The sequence below is a fragment of the Denticeps clupeoides genome, chromosome 9 (genome assembly GCF_900700375.1).
Source record: "Denticeps clupeoides chromosome 9, fDenClu1.1, whole genome shotgun sequence".
Lineage (NCBI taxonomy): Eukaryota > Metazoa > Chordata > Actinopteri > Clupeiformes > Denticipitidae > Denticeps > Denticeps clupeoides.
Genome location: NC_041715.1, coordinates 21,639,268 through 21,660,006, shown reverse-complemented (window position 1 = coordinate 21,660,006; position 20,739 = coordinate 21,639,268). Strand labels below are relative to the sequence as shown.

Here is a 20,739-nt window from a genome sequence, read left to right as displayed (position 1 = left end):
TCTCTGATGGCTTCTTGCAGGATCTCCTCTTCGACCTTCTTTGAAGGGGAGGGAGGTCCCTGCAGAACCTCAGCACCCTGGCTGACAATCATGTGTGCAGCCTGGAGGTGTTTACGCTGGTTCTCCTTCACTGGAGAGGAGACGTTATCATTAGTCTAATAACACACAAAAATGTGTGTATACTGGCTTCTGCTCATGGACAGTGAAACAGCAGCCAATTACCAGTGTTCCTTATTTATGTGAAGATGTTCTTATTTCATTTCCATTCCTTTTAAAATTACAACATTTACCAGATGGTCTTATACAAAGCGACTTACAATCAGCACAGTCTCCCTGGAGACACCCAAGGTTAAGTGTCAGGGACACAAGTAAATGGCTTTATGGTCTTCTGATTCTTACCAACTACGTTACAACACCATTTAGCACCATATACAGTGCCCTGAGTATTCACACACCTTGTCCATTTTTGTCATGTCACAACCACAAACAAAATGTATTTTATTTGGATTTTATGTTTACATTTTCATTTACAGCATTTATCAGACATCCTTATCCAGAGCGACTTACAACCAGTAGTTACAGGGACAGTCTCCCTGGAGCAACTTAGGGTTAAGTGTCTTGCTCAGGGACACAACGGTAGTAAGGGGGATTCGAACCCGGGTCTTCTGGTTCATAGGCGAGTGTGTTACCCACTAGGCTACTACCACCCTTATGTGATACTCTACTTTGTATTGGTATATAATCGTTGATGGAAAATGTCAGATGGATTTTCCTCTGACACGCCCACAGAGCTTCTTCTCTAACCTGGGTTTGACTTTCACCTTCGGCAGTCTGCGAGTTGATTATTTACACGTAAGCCAGCCTGACCCAAAAAAGTATCAGGAAGACCTTAAACCTTAACATACAACCAGAGAACAAAGGAATGATTTAGATATTTAAGCATATTCCTGTGTTAGAATGCCTCAGTCCAATTACAGACCTAAATCCTATTGAGAATATGAGGCAAGATTTAAAAATGACTGTTCACAGACACTCACAACTTCCGTCTGAAGTTGAAGCAATTTTGCAAAGAAGAATCAGCAAAAATTTTAGTCTCTACAGGTGAAAAGCTTGCAAAGAATTCCCCCAAAAGGTAAAAGGTATAGCACAACAACATAGTGGTTGATGAATTGTAATGTGACAAAATGTGGAAAAGCAAAGAATACTTTGTCAAGGCACTGTATTTGTTCTCTTGTACCGCACTGTTACTGTCCTGACACTTCCCACTGTCTTTGTAAGCAACTTGTTTTAGTCAGCAACATGGAGCAACACTGTACAAGTTTTTTTGGTTTTTGAGTGTATTAAAGGTTAGCTAGTAATTCCTTTGTCTTATTGTGTGTTAATGGTGACATTAACACCTTCCTATTAAGGAAAATTTAGGGTTAAGTGTCTTGCTCAGGGATACAATGGTAGTAAGTGGGATTTGAACCTGGGTCTTCTGGTTCGTAGGCGAGTGTGTTACCCACTAGGCTACTACCACCCTCATATATATATAACCTATAACCTATTGTTCAATAAACTTATGAAACATCTACAATGTAGTACGGCAATACTCTTTCCATGCAGACATGGCTCTGATGTGCAGTATAGTAGATGTGTGTTTGTGGAAGCCACCGTCTGTTTTTAGAGCTCTTTTTCCAATTAGTGCAGCCATGTTTGGTGAATAGGTCCTCGTGGTCTGAATTGGAAACACTAAATTTGCGACAGGCAAAACAAAACCTGGCATCAAGGACAATGGAATTTTCAAGCCATGGTCAAGACTGATACCAGCTGTCTTTCCTAATGTCCACTTGGGATAATTAATTATTCATATCCATTTATGGATATCCATATTTAAGTCAGGCAGGCCGGACTATATATTGTGTTGAAGGCAGAGATTTGGAGTAGCCGACACAGGGGCAGAGCTGAAAGATTGTGTAGGCTTATCTAAATCTTTTGGAGTTTTAAATCCTTACATGTGTGCGCTGTGCTCCGTGTCTGTGTTAGCAGCAGTGCTGGGCTTAGTCATAGAGCAACAGAGGTTGAAGATGTCTGCTTTTTAATGAGCCACCTATGCATAGCTTTTGGTTTTACCAACCTTAAAATAAAAGAAGAACTGTGATTGTGATCAACAGGTCCCAGCACCTCCCCTCCCCGCCCCCACCCCATGGTCACGCCTCTGTGATGAGTTAAATGTAGAGGAAACATTTGTTGTGTCACAGTGTGCTGTACTTGCTGTGTATCACACAATCACTTTCACTAATCTCAGTGTCACTACATGTGACTACTCACCTCTGTCTCTGATAGTCATCTTCTGTATTTCAGGCAGGAGGAAACTGTACACCAGATCAGCCACAATCTCCTCAGATTGCAGATGGGTGCGGCTGGTGCAAACACATAACACACTCATAACACTATGTCTTTCAGAATGAATTCTGTATGAACAGACCCTACTCAGCGGCCTCTCAGAAGAAAATGTAGTATCACATTAACAGGAATTATATGGCCAGAACGGAATGCAACAGGCTCACATTAGACCATATTAGTTCAGCTTCACATTTACGGAACCTTACAGCCACTGTGCTTCTGAAATCAAAGATGAGCAGATGAGCCACTGCAGAAGTTGTATAATGGTCTCATTCTCTGCATCGCTCTCTACATTTACTCTGAGGATGACTGTCTGGATCCCTGGGATTTTGGTATGGGTAATCGTCATCTGAATGATTTGTACTGCAAGGTTACTGTTGGCAGACATAACGGTACATGTGGTTAAATGATATTCAGCCCTTTTCATAAAGCTGTCCATTTACTTCACAGCTATTACTTGGAATTGCTGTTATACAGATCTTACGATGCTTAATAGGGCCCAATCTTATGCTAGACAAATTTGAAAGGTTTACTATCATTATTATCATGAATCAGCAGCGTAAAGATTAGATTAGACTAAAGATTGATTCGACTAAACCATTTCAATAATCAAAAAATCAGAAGTCAGAAGTGTGGGTCTACATGTCTCACAGCTTGACAGAACCCTCTAGCATGCGCCCCCTCAAATTTGCACCAAATACAAAAGACACCTGAATCTTCTCAACAGAAAAAATGTCCCAATCACATCCATTAGTTCCAGGTACAGAGCAGATTTAAAGAGCAGCAGAAGGGTGCTGCTAGAAGGTCAGAGTACAGAAGGGTGGAGTAAAAGTCTATTTAAGATAAGAGAGGTTAGAGTCATCCTCAGAGTGAAATTCCTGTCAAGCCAGTCTGACTGAGAAACAAATATTATTGAAGAGATAGTAGCTGTAGCTTATGTCATGTTATGATAAATGGTCATAGTATATGTTATAATTTATTTATTTCTGGTTTAACTAAGTAAACTTATAAAGTATAAGATAATAAAAACTAATGTAAACTAGAAAAATATCTAGTTCTAGCTATAGTGCTGCGGAGCAGGAATTTTTTTTTTGGCATTCTCAGTTGTCTGGTTTCTACTTTCTGCAACGAGATGGCATGGAGCAGCATTCTTTGAAGGAGAGGCTCTCTGTTAACTGCAGGACAGTTACTGGATCCTGGAGAGCAACATGAAAATACACTATTTGGTGGAAATGCAAAATGTTTTTCTATCATGACCTTGTAGGGCCTTTGTACTTTTAGGAACTCTGTATATAGCTCAATTTTGTGACACCATTGACCTCAGATTCATTAAGGTTTTTATGCTATTGATTATTTGTAGAGTTGTACAGCTTCTGAACTCCACTGCATGAAGCTTATTTGATTAAACCCTGCAGAGATGTCCTGCTGTACCTTTCTTCTATGGCATAGGCGATGTTGTTGACCTCCTCAGCCATGCGCTGTATCTCCACTCTGGCCTGTGAGTCAGCAGTTTGCTCAATGGTGCCCAGGATGATCTCGTTCAGGTATAATTCCACAGTGTCCTGGTGTACATTCATCACCTGCTCCAAACAATGCTCTTAATTATACGCTTACTCGTTCACTTCATCTACAAAGAAGTAATTCCAATAAAACTGTACTTGTATTCTACTTTGTACTTGACAATAAGCGGAATTCCTTTTCTTGTTTATTGACAGGTAGAATTGTTATTATGTGATGGAGGTGTCACCAGATTGAACTACTTTAGAAATGCTGCACAGTACAGAACAAGTAACAGTCATCACTAATTTTGGAAGGAACTGTCTTGACCTGTTTGAAGATCTCATCCTCTTCATGGCATCTCCTCTCTTCTATCTGCCTCCTCCCACTCTCCTTTGCCTCCCGCATGCACCGCTGGCGTTCAGCCAGCATTGAGAGCGCATGGATCCTGCGTTCCTCGTGCAGTCGCAGCAGCTCCTTGGACAGGAAGTCTAGAATGTCCACTAAAACTGAACCGGTCACACCTGCCTCATAGTCCTGTATGACAGAGACCTGGCAGGGAATATAGACATGTTCATCATACATCGGCATCCTGCTGCCTGTAAGCAGTACTGACACGAGAGATCATGGGTTTAGATCATGGGTTATTTTAGTTACTGTGTTAATGTGAACTGTCTAATGTCTACTTTGTATTAGTGGAAAGAGGCACTACTCAAATCTAATATTAATTAGAAGTTGATTTGTTGCACAGAGACCATGGCTTTCAGAAACATTTGTAGAAGAAAAAAATATTTCGCTTCTGAAAATCCACCCCACAGAACGTGAACACAATAAACTGTACACATAGTCTAAAATGCAGAAAACACAATGGGCTGTGATTCCCTGGTGCTATATATCATGTATTATATTTCACTCATTCACTAAATTCTCTCACACCCATTTATGCGGGAAGTGAATGCGAGGGCAACCTGTTGAAAGGGGAGAGGGGCGGGGTGCTTACAAATAAGCACATTTCATTCATAATATTGCCAGTTCAAGATCATTATGTCTCAATTTTTCCTGGGTTGTTTGAGCACACTGTCTATTGGTTAACATTATGGTAATCCTTGGCTTGGTGGATAGTTATTCATACTGGAGTGCAAAACACAGATGAAACATGGACAAGAAAATGTCAAAGCCCCATATATGTTTATATGGTTAAATTCAGTATGGTTTTGACAACAATAAAATATGTTCATATACAATTCTTAATATGTTTTATGTTTCTGTGTGTGCGTTTGGGGGGATTCACCAGAGGGGGTGTTTGGTGTTCACAGGGTTTGTTGTGGGTGTGGACCTTAGAAACACCCCTATGTGCTATATCTAACATGCAGGAATGAAAGTAGGCCAGAATGTTCTGTTTCCTTAAATGATCATAATTGAGCTTTGCTGCAAGTAGGGTTGCCAACAGTCCCAAACTGTCCGGTACATCCCAAAATATGTGTGATTTTGATTTGTCCTTTCCAGAACACCTCCAGTCCCGTATTCAAATACAGTTTTGTCGAGCACACACCTGCAAGAAAGTGTCCCTCATTTGGGGTTGAGAAATTTGGCAACCCTAGCTGCAGGTGAGTTAACAGAGCCACCAGCTTCTACTGTGACATCCTCTCACCGTGTTGGAGTGCAGTCCTCTCTGCCTCTGTAAAGCCAGTGTAACCTGTTTGTCAGCATTTAGCAGCTCCTGTTCCTCTCTCTGCAGGGCATGGGTGGTGCGCAGCTCCTGGATCAGTTCCAAGCACTTTTCTTTCCCTTCTAACATCTACCATGTAAATTGTGAACGTTACCTCAGAAACAAATAATTATATAGTACCCTTGTCGCCATAAACATACACCTGTACCTGGCTTTGGATGGATCGGCCACGCAGGAGTCTCTGTATACAGATAACAGCCAGCTCCCTTTCCTCAACTCCCTGTGGAGATACAATGTTTCAGAGGCCCATGGAAGAAGATATGTGAAATCCTCTCGTGCATACACCATGTCCATGTTTCCAAAGAAATAACAAAACCTCAGGTGGAGTCTCCACAATGGGGGTTGGTGGATGAGGAACAGGCTTCTCTGTCTTGTAAAGGAAGCGCAGAGGTCTTTTCTCTACCACCTTGGCCTTCTCATCTTTTAAAGACTTTTGAAGCTGAAAGACACCAGGAATATTAGCATCAACCTAAACAAACACCTCACTGTTCAAGCTGTCACCAGTAACCTGCACCAGTTGTGTATACCTGATAGGTCTTCATGACCTCCATCTCCCTGCATTCTGATACTCTAACAAAGCCTGTCTTGGCCTTGGGTTTGGGGGTTTTGATTCGTGGCTCCAGAGCTGACTGAGGAAGACTTGCTTCCAGCTCCAACAGGCCTGAAGGATTGAACAGGCATCAAAACCTAGCTGGTTCTGAGACTTCAGAAGTGCTTCAGCAGGCTGATCCATTACTTCATGATGCATGACATGGTTTTGCCTTGAGAAGCAAGGATTGTGTGACTAATAAAGAATGTATTGATGTAGAACATATTTCATGTCATGAGTGTGTTCTCTGCCAGCACAGTAGAGAATGGAGACTGACCTGCGTAGGTGTCCATGAAGCGGCTCTTGAATACCTTTCGGTCTGGATGATGGTCTGGGAACACACCAATACGGGACAGAGGAGCATATGTCTGTGAGCTGTACTGAGAGTATTCCTTCACAATGTCATGGCGTTCTAGCGTCCTTTCAACATTGTTTCTCTTCTGCACCAGATTTCGTAAAGCTACAAAAGAAAGGAAGGACAAAATAAATTCATTTGAATGCTCTGCTTGTACTTGCAGGAGCATGCTTTAGACTGTTGTGTGGTAGACTCACAGACATTGTAGCTCTTGTGTATTTTATTGAGCTGGACATCCTTGTCCAGTAAGTGTTGGGAGAGGCTTTGTTTCAGCTTCATCTCCAAGGCCTGCTGCTGCCGTTTCTCCCTCTCTTTCAAGATGTCTGCTATCATGGTTAGACGAGCCTCTTGCAGCCTACATGCATACGTTTACTCACAGTGAGTTACATTCATGCACATGTTCAAGACAAGAATATTTATATGCAGAAATAAACACTGGATAACATGCTTTTGAAACGCTATTCAAAAGATAAAAATAAGTGCCAGTTTGAAGTGGACACAAGCTAGGAAAACCGTCCACCCACCCTCAATGTGTCAGACAGCTTAAAATGGAAGTTTCCATAATCAAGAAAAAATTGATCAACACAGACTTTGAGTTTGAGTTTTTCTTCTCACGCAATGCAAATATTAAATTCAAGATGCACTTTTATTTCATGTTAACAGTATCATACTGTGCCAAAAGCAGTTCTGCTTGGGGAGATAAAAAAATGATGTAAAAAAAACTCTGAAGGTCTAATCTGAATCCTGGGTTGAATGATGCTTGTTTTATTTGTGTGAGAGAGAATAATTTTCACATGGGAGTACATTAACAATTCTACTTCTAATCCTCACTTGTAAATCTCCTCCTCTCGAAATGCCCACTCCTTCCTTTCCATCTCCTCCATCATCCCCCTTCTCTTATCCAACTGACTTAGGTCATTTAGAGGAGGCAGAGTCGCCTCCCAGCTCCGCTTGACTCTCACCCGCTCAATCAGCTCTACCTCCGCAAGGCCAACAGGCAGCCCATGATCTAATCAAAAGTGGTAAAAGGATGTTTAATGCAGAAGACAAGGTCTGTTTATTCCCGTTTTTTCCGCAAGTGACTCCTACCCCATGAAAGTGTTGCCAGAGTGAGCAGTTCTGGTGGAGGGGTCCCAGGATGAAGGATGTACTGGGGGCTGTATGGGTTGGTCTGTGCCTCACTATCACGATAGTCTGTCTGAACACTGACAGTGCAGTGGGTGGGGATGGGCTGACCTTTTACCGCACCATCCACATTGAACGTGTTATTTCTATCGAATAAGAAAAACATACAGAAAAAAAACAAACAGAAAATTGAGTCTGGAATAAAAAAAATTGGCTCCTCTGAGGTAAAGGATTGCTGACTTACTTGGTTACAGCAAAGACCACATCAGGACGAACTTGATGGTTGAACGGGATGAGTGAACTGAATGGATGGAGATATAATAAATGAAAAACATTCATTACATTCACTTGCACTTGTACACACATGACACAAATTTGATCAAGTCTGATCCCAGTGCAGTGGTCCTTTTCCTATCTAGCATTCATGTTCCTTAAATAATCAGTGTATCCATGGGCATGGTACCAATTCCCACTGAGGAAATGTTGGACATTGTATGGCAGAATTGGCCCCAATGACCCTAATTGGCAGAAAAACACCTATAAAAACACCTATAACTCTTTTAGAGCTCTTTGAATCCCACACAACTAAGTCCTGTCCAGTCAACAGTCATGAGCAAACTTTATAGCTGTGGTTTAAATAAGCAAGACTCTACCCAAAAGCTCTGGTGCACCTGAATCTAATGGTGGCAGGAAATGACCAGGGACACACATACCATTTGGTGATTGTTAGTTCAGCTGATGAAGTGAAAGTGACGTGATTGTCTTTGTGAAGCAGAGCTTTGGTAGTAGCCTAGTGGGTAACACACTTGCCTATGAACCAAAAGACCCAGGTTCAAATCCCACTTACTACGATTGTGTCCCTGAGCAAGACACTTAACGACTGTCCCTGTAACTACTGATAGTAAGTCACTCTGGATAAGGGCGTCTAATGTAAATGTAAAGCACAGTAAGCACAGCACATGGTGCACACAAATTAGTCCTGTGCGTCAAGCATTGAGCAGCCATGACAGGTGGCCAGGGAGCAGTGTGTGGGGACAGTAGTTTTCTCAGTTGCACTTCAGTGGAACAGTAATGCTTATCCGGATTGTGTTTCCTTATGTGTTTCATACAAATGTGTTTACATGCCCTGCAATTTCAGAATCAAATGAAGCAAAGTGCCACCAGGCCAGTTAATTGTAACCACAGGGAGTATTGCAATATGCAGTGCATGAAATTATGAATTGCATGCATTTTACTAATGAACAGGATCAGATTGGTATTGTGTCCGGGACTCAGACACAGTCTCAGTGTTTAAATCCAATCTCAAAACCTATCTGTTTTCTCTGGCTTTTTGCTAAAGTCCTAGACCCTCATTTCACTTCATTTTGACACAGTGTCAATTATAGTCCAGTTTATCATAGAGTCCCCCTGTTAGACAAAGTTAAATTCACCCTAGTTAGGCTGTCCTAGTTAGGGTACCGGGCACTGTAGCACCAATATACCACTATAACCACATATTTCAGTATTGGTCGTACAGTGCAACCGTCTGCCGCTGCTTCTGTTTGTTTTTCTCCGAGACACGGAATCAAGCACCCAGACTACTGGCAGACCCCAGTGAAGAGACCAGCAAATAAATCCTGGTTCCTGACAACTGCTTAACAAGGACATACCATGAAACAAACCAAAGGGTCACTACAGCCACCACCACCGTTACAACTACAGCTATAGGGATCTTCAAATGGACCAGTAACATCATTATGGACACGTAATCTAGACCATGACACTGACTACATCCTGGACTTCTCCAACCCTACAACTGTAGGACTTATTATTATATCATCCCCAACACTGCACTGACACTATTTGCAGGCTCACTCTACCCTGGAAGGGGGTCCCTCTCTGTATCACTCCTTCCCAAGGTTTCTTCCTTTTTTTTCTATCTCCTAGAGTTTTTTTTGTGTGGAGTTTTTCCTTGTGTGCAGAAGGGTCAAGTGTGGGGGGTGTCAACTGTAGGGCCTGTCAAAGCCCATTGAGACATACTGTATGTGATTTTGGGCTATATAAGAAATAAAAGTTGTTGTTGTTGTTGTTATTCTTCCTCCTCCTACTCACAGGTGGTACGTGCAAAGTCATTTAACCTGTGCAGAGGATTCTTACCACTTAAAAAACTTCCAGTGGTCTGCCCCAGAAACAATGCAATCCTCCTTTTTATCCCTACCAATCACTGCAATGCTCCTGGGACAAAAAAAATAGTTTTAGTCCAACTGGCTCAATAAATTATAAAAATAAATGTAATAATTTCCTCATAAAGTCTTCATTCATAAATAAGTAGTTTTCCTACCCTGTCAGATGATTCAGAGCATCTTTCCTCCTCTCCATATGACCACGCCAACACTGGTCAATGAAGGGTGGGACTTGGTCAGTAGCATCAAGGCATAGGGAATAGGAGGGATGATTGGGCAAATCACTGAACATGGAGGTGTACCTTGGGACTCTCTTCTATGGGCAGATTAACAGCAAACAGCTAAATTTGTTTTAATTCAAACCTAAAATCAAACCTTCTCTATTTATTTTCTATACTGCACTATAAATATGAAACCATCAGATGACAAGGATGCAATAATGCATTTAAGGGAACAGCTAAACAATTAAAACATTTAAATCACTGTGTCATTACACTGAATGCATTTTAGTTATTTCATCATTTTCATGTAATTATGAACGAAAAAATGTTTCCATAGTATGAAACTGCAAAGTAAATAAACACCAAAGTAAATAAATTCCACACAATGAAAAAATATATGAATAAATAAGTGAATGACATATAATAGAAACATAAAATAATGAAATAAATGAACACATTTTTATATAAAGCTAATTATTGCAAAATCAATTGCATTCTGCTATTTCATTACTTTTACCCAACAATACTTATTATTTTAGAAAACTTTTATTTCATTTCATTAGTTTTTATTCCAAAACACCCTTTTTCAGAATCAGCCTTTAATTTCAAAATGGCATTTTTCACAATGGCCTATTTATTTCATAATGCGACTTTTCAGCAGAACTACTTTGTCTGTCGATCAGTGGCACCTGATTGGACACCCCTTTGGCTGATCTTTTAACATCTGTTAGTCTTTCTGAAAATCTGCTCACCAGACTGCTTGTACATCTAGCAATAACAACCTAGTTCAAAAGAGGATGGCACACTTGCCATTAACGTCTTTCAGTTCTGCTTATTTTAGCAAATACAGGTAGATTCCCAACCTTTTTTCCCTGAAGCCCCCTGGCTGCAGTTGTGGGTTTTTCTTCATATTCACCTTGTTTTACACTGCAGGCTATATACGTATATATTAGAGATGTAATCGGATGTAATTGATAATGCATTCCTGTAATATAGCTACGATCCCATCGTAGCTAAAAGCTCATTACGGTTCCTGACTATTTTTGCCATAAGTGGTCACTATGCTAATTAAGAATCTTTGTGACCTTACACTGCAAACTTACAGGAATGCATTTTCAACATGCTAAGTACTGTATCAGCTCAAATTCCTCGTGCTTCACATCCATCAGGTCTCTGGTCACGCCCTTTGCATGGTCACATGACCAGATTTATTTCTATACCACATTGCAATTTTTCTACCACTCTTCTGCCTTTTATTCTACAACATGCCCACTAGAGGGCTCCGTAGAAATTAAATAATGTCCATTAAATATTATTAAAACTTCAGGAAGTTTGAATAAATAAAGTCATAATTGATCAAATAGAATTAAACATATTAAACGTATATTTTCCCATAGTTAATTTATGAACCAAATAATGATTTAATATAATTTATATAGATTAAATTAATGAATTTCTCCGAATAAATACATTTGTGAATGCACATATCTAAACCTTTTTTTTCACCTACAAAATTTAACAAAGGCTTGGAGGACAACAACCCACCATCCTGTCTTCTGACGCATGCGCTCTGAAGCGTCTCCTCACGTGGTCCATTTCACCAGACACCGTATATATGGGATCTACACCAAACACAAGAATGATCATAAATGAGAAGGGACATATATATATTTATAAAAACACACACACACACACACACACACACCATACAAGCCCACGACGTCGCTGCTGCAAGTGACCAGGCGACAGCAGGAGTGTGAAATTAAAGCTCTTACCGTACAGGTAGTCGTGTCTCCTCTCAGCCTGAGCCCCTCTTTCGGTACGCGTCGCAGATACGCTCATTTTCACGCCTAAGGTTATTTAAAGAGCTGAAAATCTACTCCTACCTCACAACCATCGGCGCTTAGGAGTCCCTTTCACAGTCACCATGGAGATGGCAAACGGACGCAAAGGGCAGCATTTCCGCCACACGTCACCACAACAGCAGCCCTTTACCGCGCCTGGATAACGCTGCTTTCAGTTTTTCTCATCAATGACATGGTTTTTCCATTTCAACTGTTTGTCAGAGAGAGAGAGAGCGTTGAGGGGAATATGACACTGCTTAATTGTAAATTTCACCACAGGACAAATTATTTTAGAGGAATAACATTGGCTTTTTACTACACTCTTATCATAGATCTGAAATGCTCTCTCATGTCTCTTGAGTGTGGACTTGCAAATTCCACCCACATTTCTCATGAAGAGATGAAGCATTTGTCGTAAGTATAGTTTAGTTTCATTCAATTTCTGTTAGCATACACAGTGCTGTTACATGGTCGTAGTGGGAACAGTATGTCATAATGAAAATGTTACATTCATTTACTTTACTGTACTTGAGAGATATGAGGTAGGACGGCGCCGACCCTTTGCTTTGTAGGCAAACATCAGTATTTTGAATCTGATGCAGGCAGCTACAGGAAGCCAGTGGAGGGGACACAGCAGTGGAATTGGAGAATTTGGCAGAGGTGGAAAGTAACGAATTACATTTAGTTGTTTTACTTTTACTCAAGAACATTTTTACCCAAGTATTTTACTTCGCTACATTGAAAAAAACTCTCGTTACTGAGTAAAAAAAAACCCCGCCTGAACTGAAAGGAAATTGCGCAGGTTCGTGCGCGGCAGACTTCAATGACCGCGGACACCAGCACCTCACTTTGCAACCACCGCTGGGTCCTAGAGCCAGTCAACACTCACGCATCTACATACAAACCTCGCTCATACACCATATATTCCTCACACATCTACATACAAACCTCACACATACAATATATATTCCTCACGCATCTACATTTACATTTACAGCATTTATCAGACGCTCTTATCCAGAGCGACTAACAGTCAGGGTGGACAGTTCCCCCCTGGAGCAACTTAGGGCTAAGTGTCTTGCTCAGGATCTTCTGGTTCATTGGCGAATGTGTTACCCACTAGGTTACTACCACCCCTAGCAAACCTCACACATACACCATATATTCCTCACACATCTACATACAAACCTCACACATACAATATATATTCTTTATGCATCTACATACAAACCTCACTCATACACCATATATTCTTCAAAAATGTAATGTGTAATATGCACGAAAAATGTGAATGTGTGCCTGGCATAAGTAGTATGTGTGCAATGAAAAAGTGGTGAAAGAGTGAGCTTTGCATTTACATGCCTGAGGAGGTGTGCGTGCGAGGTTTATGTGTGAGGAATATATGGTGTATGTGCATGCTAATATTATAATGAGGACCATGCAGAGTTTAATAGTGCTCTGACGCAGGTTTTAATCAATGATGTATCTGTACATTGCTTCATGTATCCCTCTATCCTGAATAGTCTCCCAGTTCCTGCAGCTGAAAAACATCCCCACAGCATAATGTTGCCACCAACATGCTTTGCTGTAGGGATGGTATTGGCCTGGTGATGAGCGGTGCCTGGTTTCCTCCAAATGTGACTCCTGGCATTCATAGACCAGAGAGTTTCGTTTCTCATGGTCTGACAGTCCTTTAGGCAGCTTTTGGCAAACTCCAGGCTGGCTGCCATATGCCTTTTACTAAGGCATGGCTTCCATCTGGCCACTCTACCATATAGACCTGATTGGTGTATTTCTGCAAACATGGTTGTACTTATAGAAGTTTCTCCTCTGTCCACTCTGGAGCTTTGGCAGAGCAGCCATCGGATTCTTGGTCACCTCCCTGATTAAGGCCTTTCTCCCATGGTCTCCCAGTTTTGGTGGCCAGCCAGCTGGTCGTTTTGAACTTCTTCCACTCATGGATGATGGTGCCACAGAATTTTTTCAGTATCCTTCCCCAGATTTGTGCCTCAGGAAAATCCTCTCTTGGAGGTCTACAGACAATTCCCTTGACTTGTTTCTTGGTTTGTCCTCTGACATGAACTGTCAACTATGGGACCTTATATAGACAGTAGGGCACATGTGAGCAGACACACATGTATGCTTTGCATCTATCAAACATATAGACTTTAAAAAAAATGCCAACTGAACTGCTGGAACAATAAATAATTTCTAAAAAATAAAGAACAATACGAATCAGAAAATTTAACAGGATTTGTTTGAATGTCAGAACTTGTTCTCTACACTATACTGCAGATGCACACACTTGCAGATACACACTCTGACACACACACACTTACTCTCTCTCTCAGTCTCTTTGTTCAGACACTTTGCATTGCAATGCAAAAATGTGGCTCAGGCTTGCTCTTTGAGTCTATGTTGCGTGCTGCAGAAAACAGCTGTTCAGATGGTGTTGATCACTGCAGCACATGGTGAAACAACGAAATGTGTTCTCTGCACTTAACCATCACCCTTAGTGAGCAGTGGGTAGCTGTGACAGGTCTCCAGGGAGCAGTATGTGGGGACTGTGCTTTAATCAGTGGCACCTCAGCTGTTCAGGATACTAACTGGCAACCTTCTGATTATGGGTCTGCTTCCTTATCAGCTAGGCCACCACTGCCCCACTTGGCTAACCTGGGATATCTTTTATTGTTAGCCTTCCGCCACAGTAATGTTTTTTTTTTCCAAGGCTTTTTCTCCAAAGTATGTGAGGACTTCATTTCTCATTTGGCTGTGGACATCAGTGAGGTTGATAAAAATTATTCACGAATGTCACTGGATCATGACATTACCCACCCTCAAAGGCACGACTCCCAGCATGCCATCAAAAACGGTCCATGAAAGGGGGGGGGGGGGGGGGGGGGGGGGGGGGGGGGGGGGGGGGGTACATAAGGATGGGGAAATGACAAAATATGGCATGGATCTTGGCGGGGAACTGACGATTACCAAAGGTGTGTAACTGGAATCCGGACAAGTCTATACACAGAATCTTGAACACCACCAGACATGGGACTATTGGCCAGGCATCCTCGACCGTCCGGAAAACCCATCAGGCGCGTCAGGACCCTGCGGAACATGAAGCCACCTCTGGCTAGGAACTGACAAGACAAGGGAACATCACCAGACAATGACCCGATGGTGAACAGACACAAAGAGGATAGATTTATACAATCATATAATTATGAACAGGTGAACACGATCAGGGAACATTCCACATGATGAACATGAAACTCCGGTCCAAACTCCAGACCCGCAGTAACCCCTGCTGGACCAGATCATGACAACAGCTTTAACTGGACCGTAAACTTGCAAATAAACTGCGCAAAAATCAACTTTCAAAGAGCCACGCAGTTCATTATGCGCTGCCATGGTCTATTTTAGCATGAACAAAACGTAATGCTGAGTGTTGTGGTAGTGTTGAGCACATGCACAGACCACTGTTTGCTGCCTGCTTCCACTGGCGGCATCAGGAAACGGGCATCAGAAACGGGCAGCAGTGTTTTTTTTCATAAAACACTGTTTTTGGCATAAAATGCAGACAAATTATGACTCTTATGGCCTTTCCCAATCATGTCCCATCAACTGTTTTGTTTGACAGGTTCAATGGAGCCTGCCCATCTCTGCGCGATGGGCGGAGCCCAACTCTCGTCTCCAGTGCTCTCGTCGTCGTCCGTGTCGTCCCAGTCCACGGGGAGCCTGCCAGCAGAGCGCAGAGTAGAGCTGTGCGATTCATGACTCACCCGGCTTAATCACCCGGATCGTTTAAATGACTCATGAGTCACGAATCTGAGGTCTCCATCGAACCGAATCCTTCGAGTCCTAACTACACCATGTCTAAATTGTAAACTCCATCATATAAATATATTTTATAAATCATTAAAACATAAATTACTACCATAAAAGTTACATAACTTCCAGTTTCTTTGCACGACCACACTTAAAAATGAGGTCAACGGCATCGTCTTCGCTCCGCCCCCTCAACCGCCGACGTTGTCGCTTCCGGGTTTCGCGTAGTCTCCCGCGGGTGACGTCATCACGCGGTGCCGCGCGTCATGGCTCATCGGCGAGAAACCGCTCGACTAGAACGGGCGGCGTGTTCATGAACGAGCCAAGTTCATGACTGAGTTCATGAAAATGCTGGAGATTCCGAAGGGGTGGAAATCTCCGGCTTTTAAGCATTGTCAGGATTGGGTACAGGTGATAAGCCCAGCTGCAGTTAATCCTAACAAGTAGCAATAATTTCATTGTATGACGTTCCAAAATGAAACTTGATTAGCTGAGTCCTTTACATCATAAGGCATGTAGGTGTCAGTGAACATTTGAGAGCCAAATGTCTATTGTCTTCAATTCAAACCAAGGGTTAATTACATAACCACATTCATAGCTGAGAATTACCTGAGAATATTTTTTCCGCCTCGTAACTATGACAAATCTGGGAGGTTTAAAATGAGAGACATGTGGACAATCTAATTGAAAAGAATTAGAATTTTAATGAATAATGACACTTTTCTCTACAGTTGATCCGAGTAATGTAATGTCAAGTCTAGCACTAGTCTGTTTTCGGTCTTGGTCTCTCTTTAGTGTGTCTTGATCTCAGTTCTTAGTACCCTCAAGTCACACCTCAAGAGGTAGTTTTGGACTTTTAGACAAGGTTGCATCAATGTGTTTTATACTATTTCATTAACCATATAACAGTAACTCTTATCTTAGACAAGGTGAACAGAGAGGGTGTCTGAGAGGGTGCCACCTACTAACTCCTTATGTCCTAAAGACAGAGAAGGGGAAATTGGGTTGAATGATCTCCTGAATTCGAACTCATGTGTGATTGATAAGTGCTACTGGTTATCAATTGTCAGTTCATCAGACCTGAGGCTAACATTCAGGTGAAGAGAAGGTCAGAGGGGTGAATTGGTCATCACCTGGTGGTGAGTTGGGCATGGAGCAAGTCAGAGCTTTTGAGAAGGATTAACAGAACCCGCTATCCAAGATCAGTTAAAATGCTACCTCCAAGAAAAATTGTCACTAGGTCACAGAGATTTGGTCTGAATGGACCATACTCATGTTTTATGAGTGTTTAATTGTTAATAAATACATTATTGAAATGTCTTATTTCTTTAATACACCATAAAATACACAATAAGATACACAATTAATCAACAAGCCTAAACCTTCAACACAGGTCATCACCACACTAGCATACAAATATGTATATATATAACATATAATATAAGCTTGAAAAACAATTAATTTTTGCAAGATTAGCATCATGAACTGATGCAATTATAGTGAAAAACAACCTGGACAAGAAGCGACTCCGGGAAGAAGGCAAGCTGGCAGAGGCAAGATCGTGTTTGTGATGTGCAATGTTCTGCTGGGAAATCTTAGTCCTCCATTCATAATACTGACACATACCACCTACCTAAATAGTCTAACATGGTACATTGACGAAATAATCTGTCCATGGCAGAAAGTTCTGGGAAGTGCAGAGTAGATTTCGGTGCAGTTCAGTCCAGAATCATAGTCCACAATATATGTTTATTACGATGAAGATCCATCTAGTTTAAGCAGTTATAGTGTTGGTGGCTGTGATGACCATGTATTACATTTCATGCAGGTAAATTTCATCAGCAGCTCAAAGACACGATTGAGGATCTAGAGTTGCTCAGAGAAATACAGATTAGACTCAGGTGGCTGGGACTGAGTGGTTATAATGTCTACATGTTGTATATGTTGAGTGCAACATGGACCTGGTGGACTATCTAGGGCAACCTGTAAGTGAGATAATAGCCATAGTGTGTGTTTTTTACTTTTAAGAAATGCTTGTCTAAAAAGATGTGTCTTTAGCCTGGACTTAAATGTGGACACTTTATCTGTATTCCGAACATGTGTAGGAAGGTTGTTCCAAAGCAGGGGAGCTCTGTACCAGAAGCTCATCCAACTACTGCATATTTGTTGATTCTCGGTACCAATAAGAACCCAGAGTCTTGCGAGCACAATTCTCTTGTGAGGCGGTAGTCTGTTAACAAATCACACAAGCAAATCCATTTTGAGGGTTGTACAGAACCAATCACAATTTGGATGCACCTACTCATTTTGAGTTATGAAAAAAAAGAGAGGTCATCAGTGCGTGGGAACGGTACCTTGCTCAGTGGCACCTCAGTGGTTCGGCAACCTTCCGATTACGGGTTTGCTTCTATACCCGCTGGGCCACCACTACCCTGGAACTTGACATCACAAATGCATGTACCAGATTTTCTTATCTTTCTTACATTTGAAAATGTATGTAGCTGAGAGAAAGCAGCAATACAAATATTACTTATGTGACTGTCAAAAGGACAGATCACTGTCAGATCATTCATAGGAGGTGGTAGGAGCTAGTAAGATTACATCAGTGTTGAATAAGAAGTCAGATATATATAACGTTAACACAGAAACACAGATTTGTTACAAAGCATTCCTAAATGAGCCAGTATTGAACACCATGTGCTTACACATGTGGTCAGAAATATATTTTGCCATGAATGTCATGGTAAATTACATACATATTTGTCACAATCCTGAATTTTCGGGGGCTCCGGTTCCAGTTCTGGGTTTCATGTTAAGTGTGCGCATTTCTAATTTCCTGTGTGCACCTGTTATGTTTAGTATAAAAGTATCCTTTTTATGTCCTTGTGCATTTTATGCACTTGTGCATTTTATGGTGTTTTGTGTACTGTGTCATCTTTATCGTGAATCATGCAAGAGCATCCATTTCTTCCTGCCCTGACAATTTTAATGATCTTATTTGGTGCAAAGGTTTATTTTTGATTTTCTAAACTACACACAGGCTAAAATATACTGGTATGTTTATTAGTTCCACGACCACACAGGCCATGATTTGCCCAAGAAAAGAAAAAAGTCCAACAGGTGTAGTGGTGGAAAAGTCCAAAGTAAAGAGCGTCTATCCATGTTTGGAGCTACTGGACAGTGCAGAGTAGGTTGCACATGGCACTAGGCTTTGGGATGAGTCATTTGCCCTGGTTTTGATGCAGCTTTACTTTTTCATCTTGCAGAGGAACCGAGCAGACTGGTCCTGGTACATATAAACCAACAAAATGTACAAAAGTGACATTTTGGAATGTGTTCTGTCCCCATCTCAAGTAAGAGCGGTTAAATCAATTAACCCGGGTGTGGTGGAACTGAGGTACTGTGAGCGTAATAAAGAGAGTGTGATGGAGCGTTAAGGCTTATTGACATACAGTGTGTTTGATAATGGAGTAGCGTGGATTTAGAAGCTGAATGGTTATTCTTTACTTATTGACTATTTTGGGTGACTTATGGGTTTAGCTCTGTTCTGAATTTGAGTGGCTGTGGTCACACTGAGGTCTAAAAAAACTTGATGAGCCAACAAAGGGACAAGGCTGAAAGTGCGGCTATGTTCAGTCTAACTGCCTGTTCAATGAAACGAAATAGGTTCACAAATATAATGAATTTAAAAAGTCCACTCTGAAGAATGGATAACATTTTTGTTGTAAGGTATTAATATGTAAGATATTACTGACATTAAGCACATCAATTTTATGTTGACTTTCAGTAATTGGTAGTATGATTGTTTTTTTTTATCAGTCCTAACAGTCTTACTTTTACGTTAGTGCTAGTTGCATCCTTTTACAAATAGATTATGTTAAAAAAAAATTGTGTTCAGTGTGTGGTTTCTTGTATTAAGTTATAAAACAATACAAGTTGACATATAGCCATACACTGATCTTTAAACTGTAAAAATGAAATGTCCCTCACATCCAGTCATTTCATAAATATAGTACTTTTTACTTCCTCAGTGGAAACATGACAGCTCATGTGCCAAGAGCTAATAATAACTGCGGAAAAAATACAAAATACAAATACTAAAATTCTTTCAAATACTTTATTAGTTGGAGTTGTCTGGGTCCAGATGACATTTTAAATTAGGACATGTTAGGAAATGTTACTGTAAAAATCTGTAAACCCTTCATTAAAAGAAACCCCTTCAGTAAAAAATCTGAATCTGCGCACATCAGCAGGTTTTAACCACAAGCATACCTATTGTATGAATATACAAACAGCATCACACCCTGCATATTTATCTAACGTTTATTATCAAGACAAATCAGTATTTATCTTGTCATTGGAAATCATATCATGATGCATGTATATACGTCTGTTGTACACCAACGTACTGTCTTTTATTTTCTTTATGGACTTTTTCCCATCATTCCATGCTGTCTGTTTATTGCATCACTTGCTTATCTCTTCCATTTCCCGTATGGGAGCAGGTGATTGCTCAGCATCCTTGCTCAGCAGTCAAGAAATAAACACAACTGCAATTGGCTCTGTGAGCGTGACCGCGTTGTCATTCTCCACACACATCAGCACTGAATGAAAAACACAACGCAGAGAGTAAAGCCCCAAATCGGTTATACATGCACCTGCATAACAGAAACAAATTCAGTTCCAGTGTAATAATCACACATGGGTGTACAAAGAAATTCTCCACACACCTGGTTAAACAGGTACCCAATTTCAAGCAGCAATTTCATGCTAAAAGCTATTGTGAGACACATATCAAAATATTACAAATTACAAAACCAATACATATCTTTATAATCAAATATTGCTGTCTATAAGGTGTCAGGAAGTCAAGCAAATTACTTGTTAGACATATTGTTAGGAAAATGACTGTTAAATTCAAATCTGTTGGCAATTGTTTTACAAATTAATCATATTTTAGATATTATATATTTAATAGGCCTTTAATAGGCCAATTGATTAAATATA

At 40.9% G+C, this 20,739-nt stretch overlaps 1 protein-coding gene across 1 annotated transcript; it reads right to left on the bottom strand.

Moving 5' to 3' along the window:
- Window positions 1–76: 76 nt before the first annotated feature.
- Window positions 77–12,083, bottom strand: cfap91 (cilia and flagella associated protein 91). Its single transcript, XM_028990421.1, has 16 exons — window positions 11,839–12,083; window positions 11,609–11,685; window positions 10,001–10,158; window positions 9,817–9,894; window positions 7,925–7,981; window positions 7,645–7,826; window positions 7,387–7,564; window positions 6,753–6,910; window positions 6,478–6,660; window positions 6,139–6,272; window positions 5,928–6,050; window positions 5,760–5,831; window positions 5,534–5,680; window positions 4,213–4,434; window positions 2,311–3,965; window positions 77–130 (listed from the first exon to the last, which is right to left on the bottom strand). The coding sequence occupies exons 1-15, from the start codon at window positions 11,903–11,905 to the stop codon at window positions 3,780–3,782; spliced, it is 2,022 nt and encodes a 673-aa protein (XP_028846254.1). The 5' UTR covers window positions 11,906–12,083; the 3' UTR covers window positions 77–130; window positions 2,311–3,779.
- Between the last annotated feature and the right edge of the window lie 8,656 nt (window positions 12,084–20,739).